Below are 6,000 nucleotides of genomic sequence, written 5' to 3'. Positions count from 1 at the left end.
GCGGGCTGACATACATCCACCTTTGTAAGTGCTCCAGATGCTTGCCGACCACTACTTCCAGGGGCATCAGATGCCCTCGCCCTGGGTCTTTCAGGGCATCCTGGCCATCTGAGTTTCGTGGCCTTCTAGGATGGCCTCCAGCACAAGATATTTTTCTTCCCGGTTCAATTTCTGAAGGGAAAGAGGTGAATGAAAATAAACAACACAAGCGGTGGATACATTTTATTTCCTCATTTGAGCAGCAGGCAATTGGCCTCTTCCTCGCAGAGATGGATCTACGTGTAAAATGAGTTTTCAAAACGACTCAAATGGCGAAGTAATGATGATCTACATACTAAGCAGGCTTGAGCTTTTTCCCGTACGTGCCATAGATTTTTCAAAACAGATGCGGAATTATTAGGGAATTAGAAGGAGTAGATATTAAAAGTCATCAGTAATGACTTAGATGAATCTTTTCTCTAAGTAACTCACCCCGCCTTCATAAGTCCATTTTTGCTCTTTTCTTTGGAGGATGAGCGTTCATGAGACGAATGTAACAATTGTTCTTAAGGCTTCAGGAGGTTATTAATCCAATGGCTCCAGAATGGCATCAGTTAAACACAAGATAGTTAACACATTTGAATGTCTTTTCGGCCATGCTTCCAGGGTAAAACCCAGAGAAAAACAAATGTTAATTAAATATGGGCCAAAATGATGAAAGAAATCTCAATATCAGTCATCTCATCAAACCAGAAATCACATGCAGTTCCCCCTTCCTTTAGTGACAGGTAGCTGGTTTAGAAGGTGGGGATCAATTTCTGTCCAGCCAGCAAGTGACGGGAAGCAGGTGGGTCACTGAAGCATGTGGGTGATATGCTGAACCTCTAAGTTGGCAAATATTGAACTATTTTAAGTGCATCTATTTTCCAGTTCAGTAAATTTTCTTGTTGTATTAAATTCATTAAACTCGACACACTCTAAATGCCACACAGGTCATCCCAGGGACCACATGAAGTTAATGGCACCAGCCATCCGGTAGAGCAAGAGGTAAAGATCAATATATTGTCTCTCAGCTTCTATTTAATTTTTACCTTTCATGTTAGGACTGAATTCTTTTTTAAGGTTAAAAACTATGATATGACTTGGAGAGTCAAGTTGCATCTGGTTATTATGTGAAAATTTGAAGAGGGGTTTCTTTGTCATTCAATTGCCCTCCAAACGATATTCCTAGAAACAATGACATCTATGACCTACTATTCAGGACGGTTTAATAACTAGAGAGAGACAGAAATTACGCTCCGTTAGCCACAGTTTGGGGGAATCCCGTAGTTCAGCAATTGGCAAAAACACTGAATCAAGGACATACTTGAAGATTAAAAATGAGGATTGGATAATAATTATTCTTTATTTGGAATGGAAATTTTCAAAAGAATAAGGATTTTGGAACATGAACTGTTACTCTGATTGGACATGCTTTTTTGGGAGGGCCATTTGTTATTCTTAAGCACTGTTTTCCTCTGACGAGGAGTAGTCATGACAATTCAGAAACACCATGAAAGGTGCATGGTACAAGGAATTTTCATTCTAGCATGGGTTGTAACTGTCAAAATCATAAAATCAATTTTATACTCCATTTGAAAAATTTTCAGTAATTTCTCTCAACAAAATAGAGAGCAAAATAATCGATAACAGAAACTTGTGAAAACAAAAACCCAAAGCTCACATAGAGGACAAAGATACAAGTGCTAAACATGGTTCTTTAAAGCTTCTAGAACACACCGGGCAGAAGTGATGCAGCCATCGAAGTTGGACTGGGTGAACGCATCCCCTCCACACACAAGGAAAGGTTTGAGATGAAGAGTCAACTGGCCATGGGAGTTGATGGCAGCATTTGTAACCTGAAAAGGTTAAAAACAACAATAACTACAACACAAAAGGATTGTGGTTGACATTCTCTGCCCTCTTGTGCTGTGATGTCAGCACCCACCTGAAGAAATCGCCATGTCTCACAAAACCGAGACCCCTAAGCCCCTCTTCTCACCCAAGTAGTCATGCTGACCTTCTCAAATGTTGACATTTTCAGTTAGTTGACAAACTTATCAGAACTTGAAAATTAGTAGGTCATGATAGGCTCAATTAGCTGGAAGTACAGTGTTTTTTTTTTTTTTGTATAAGGGGGAAATGATATTCATGAAATCATTTACCAATAATGGAGTCCCTGTGACGTGCTAGACAAGGGAAACAGAAAAGAGAGAAGGAATGTGTCCTTAAGGATTTTCCAGTTCAGCACAGAGTGCGGGCATATGACAGCATCTAAGGGCTAAGACAGGGTGAGTAAGAGGGCACTATGGGAACACCTGGGGGTACCCAACCCAGCACACCCAGATAGAGAAGCCTTCAAAGGGGAGGGGACGGGTCATATCACTTGAGTTCTGATGGACGCGTAGGAGTTTAAGAAACAGGGATAAGGCTTTCCAAAGAGAATGAGCAGCAAGCATAAAGGCCCCATAGTCCATGAGCAAGAGAGAACAAAGTGTGTTTTGGAAAGGGGCTAATCAGAGGAAGGGACATGGCTGAGAGGCAAGATAAGAGGCACTTAGTGTTTCGGAATTAAAATGTATAATACTTCTAAACAAAAGTCTATTAAAAATGTAAAATTTACTACTTATGAGGGGCACCTGGGTAGCTCAGTCAGTTGGGTGCCTGATTCTTGGTTTTGGCTCAGGTCAGGGTCGTGAGATCGAGCCCCATGTAGGGCTCCATGCTCAGCAGGGAGTCTGCTTGAGATTCTCTCTCTGCCCCTGCCCCGACTTGCATGCTCTCTCTCTCTCTAAAATAAATAAATAAATAAATCTTTAAAAAAAAAATAAAAGAATTTACTACTTATGAGCCAAAGGGGAGAGAATTAGCTAAAGTCTGGGATTTATTTTATTTTATAGAATGAGGTTTATAACATTTGAAATGCTGAAAAGGCATAGAGGTTATTTCCTGAGAAAAATATTCTGAAAATTGGGAAGGATGTTGCTAATAAGCATTCACAGCCAGAAGAATGAGCAGGCGACAGGGGTGTGTGAACACAGTCATCTTGGACATGAGACAGTTTGGCTCCTGGAGAACAAAAACCCCCTAAAAAACAAATCACACAAACTTATTATAAAGGCAATCTTGGGGTGCCCAGCTGACTCAGTTGATAGAGCATGCGACTCTTGATCTTGGGGTTGTGAGTTCGAGCCCCATGTTGGGGGTAGAGTTTACTTAAAAAATAAATCAATAAAATCTCCTCCTTTATAAAAAAAAAAAGTCAATCTCACTTGGGGTTGCTTCCCTGCACAACTTCAGGGCATGACATTCACACAGACTACAACAGGGCAGTTCTGGTCTCTTATACGTGTTCATGGAAAGTAATAGGCTAAGGCCCACGAGGAGTTGTTTATTTATAAATTACCAAAAAAAAATCAAGAAATGTATCAAATGCTATTTGGATTATGGGGTTGAGATTTGGTTCTAGGTAAGCTGAGTTAGTACATGCTTGGACGATTTTTTAAAACCAGAAGAAGTTTTGCATAGATTTTTTTATGAGCCATATTTAGCTTTAATAAGGAGGTTAGTTACAATTATTTCTTTGTTGAATCACTAAAGATAGGGACGTTTAAAGTCCTGTGTCGCTCAGATACGAATGTAAAATTTTAAGAGCATCCTCTCATTTTCCTGGAGGTCACTTGGTAGGAGCAGCATCTTTCATACACACTGCAGATAATCTTCTTTAAAAGTTATGCCACAGTGGGTGTCTGGGTGGCTCAGTCGGTGAAGTGTCCAACTCTTGATCTCAGCTCAGGTCTTGATCCCTGGGTCTTGAGGTCAAGCCCCTCATGAGGCTCCACACCCAGCGTGGAGCCTACTTAAAAATTATACCATAGTTTTATTATGTTCAGTTGCAATTTGATTTTTCCCAGCTTTACTGGAGTATAATTGACAAATAAAAATTGTATATATTTAAGGCATACAACTTGATGTTTTGATATACATATGTATACATTGTAAAATCATCATCATAATCAAGCTAATATATCATCAGCTCAGTTATCATTTTTCCTTCCTTTCCTCTACTCTCCTCTCTTCTCCTCTCCCTTTCCCTTTCCCTTTCCCTTCCTCTTTCCCTTCCTTTCCTCCCTCCCTCCCTTCTTTCTGGTGAATCACTTTATGATCTATCGTCTTAGGAAATTTCAAGTCCACAGTACAGTACTGGTAACTAAGTCATGTTGCTGCACATCAGATCCCCGGAACAGACTTACCCTGTGTCACTGAAACTTCGTACCTTGGACCAACATCTCATTCCCCCCTCCCACCAGCTCTTAGTCTTCACCATTCTACTCTCTGCTTCTATGAGTCTGACTAGTTTAGATTCTGCATAGAAGTGAGCTCATGCAGCATCTGTCTTTCCATAGCTAATAATCTTGAAATCGGCTCACAAGATCTTTGAGTGGAATAACAGAAAACACAGAGTGTGGACACTGAAGCACAGACTTGGGCGTTCAGTCAGAGCCTTTAAATTCCTACTTTTTTATTTTAATTTTTTCAAGATTTTACTTATTTATTTATTTGAGAGAGTGCTTGTGCAAGCAAGGGGAGGAACAGAGGGGTAGGGAGAGGGACAAGCAGGCTCCACACTCAGTGTGGAGCCCAATGCAGGGCTCGATCTCATAACCCTGAGCTCACGACCTGAACTGAAATCAAGAGTTGGACGCTTAACCAACCGAGCCACCCAGGCGCCCCTAAATTCCTACTTCAGATAGAATTTAAACAGGTTGGATTATTTGATTTGCCAGTGAAACACTAAGGGAAAACTGTTAGGTTCTCATACATATTAATGATTTCAGAGTGTGATAGCTGGTAGTCTGAAAACAAGGGATGTTATATAAACATTCAAAAACCAGACAAGACTGGGCAGAAGCTTGGCAGTCTGGGACCACTGAGTAGAGGGGCAAATCATTTTCTGACTTTTAATAGGCCATGAGGGTGCCAGCTATGTTTTCCCACAATCATCAATGCTCATAATAATGGCCCCAATATTCAAGAACCAGTTCTAATATGCATAAAGTATTACTTGTTAGCATTTCTTGAATGTTCGCTGCATACACATGCTTTACATGTGCACCCATTTAATGAACACAGCCACCCTGTGAGGCAGTTACTACTATTCTCATTTTATAGAGGAGAACACTGAGACTCAGAAAGATTGTCACCTGCCCAAGGACAGAGAGCTAGGAGGTGAAGAAACAGAGATCCGAACAGAGCACGTGGACTCCAGAACTCACCCTTCTGACACTTTCAGAAATATTTCCATGAAGACTTTATTTATTTATTTATTTATTTATTTAAGATTTCATCCATTTATTTGACAGAGGGAGACACAGAGAGAGAGGGAACACAAGCAGGGGGAGCAGGAGAGGGAGAAGCAGGCTTCCCGTTGAGCAGGGAGTCCGATGTGGGGCTCGATCCCAGGATCTGAGACCATGACCTGAGCCAAAGGCAGACGCTTAATGACTGAGCCACTCAGGCGCCCCTGAAGACTTAATTTAAATAAAACAAACAAAAATGTTTGATAGTCACTGGTAGTTTTATGCATCTGAAAATTCATATAAACAGAGTAACTCATTCATATACATATATACGAATGCACATATGTATAATACAAAATAATGCATGTCCATATATATGTATGATTTTTAAAACAAAACAAAAACGTTTGATGGTCTCTTAGCTTAACGCATCTAGAAAATCACATAAATGGAATAGCTCATTCATATGTACTCATATATACATACGTGTATGTCTATATATAATTTACACACACACACAAATCTCCATGTGTGATAAAGTTCTGACACATTCCAGTTGACATCCCTGTACAGATAAACCATCACTACTGCACATTAACAGGTATTAAGCAGGAGGGAGCTGGTGGGAGAACGTTCTGCCCAGGGTGAGCTGACAATTTGTCGGTGCCGTGTAATTCCGTTT

The 6,000-nt window shown here is 40.5% G+C and overlaps 1 protein-coding gene across 2 annotated transcripts in view; it reads right to left on the bottom strand.

Moving 5' to 3' along the window:
• Window positions 1–206: 206 nt before the first annotated feature.
• Window positions 207–6,000, bottom strand: part of RNLS (renalase, FAD dependent amine oxidase) — a 259,308-nt gene continuing 253,514 nt past the window's right edge. For both annotated transcript variants that reach the window (XM_078077787.1, XM_078077788.1), the window contains exon 7: window positions 207–1,877. In XM_078077787.1, coding sequence (XP_077933913.1) covers window positions 1,725–1,877 — 153 coding nt within the window. In that variant the 3' untranslated portion in view covers window positions 207–1,724. The remainder of the gene's footprint in view (window positions 1,878–6,000) is intronic.

Source organism: Halichoerus grypus, chromosome 7, assembly GCF_964656455.1.
Source record: "Halichoerus grypus chromosome 7, mHalGry1.hap1.1, whole genome shotgun sequence".
Classification (NCBI taxonomy): domain Eukaryota; kingdom Metazoa; phylum Chordata; class Mammalia; order Carnivora; family Phocidae; genus Halichoerus; species Halichoerus grypus.
The sequence above is the reverse complement of the archived record's forward strand: the minus strand, read 5'-3'. Positions and strand labels throughout refer to the sequence as shown.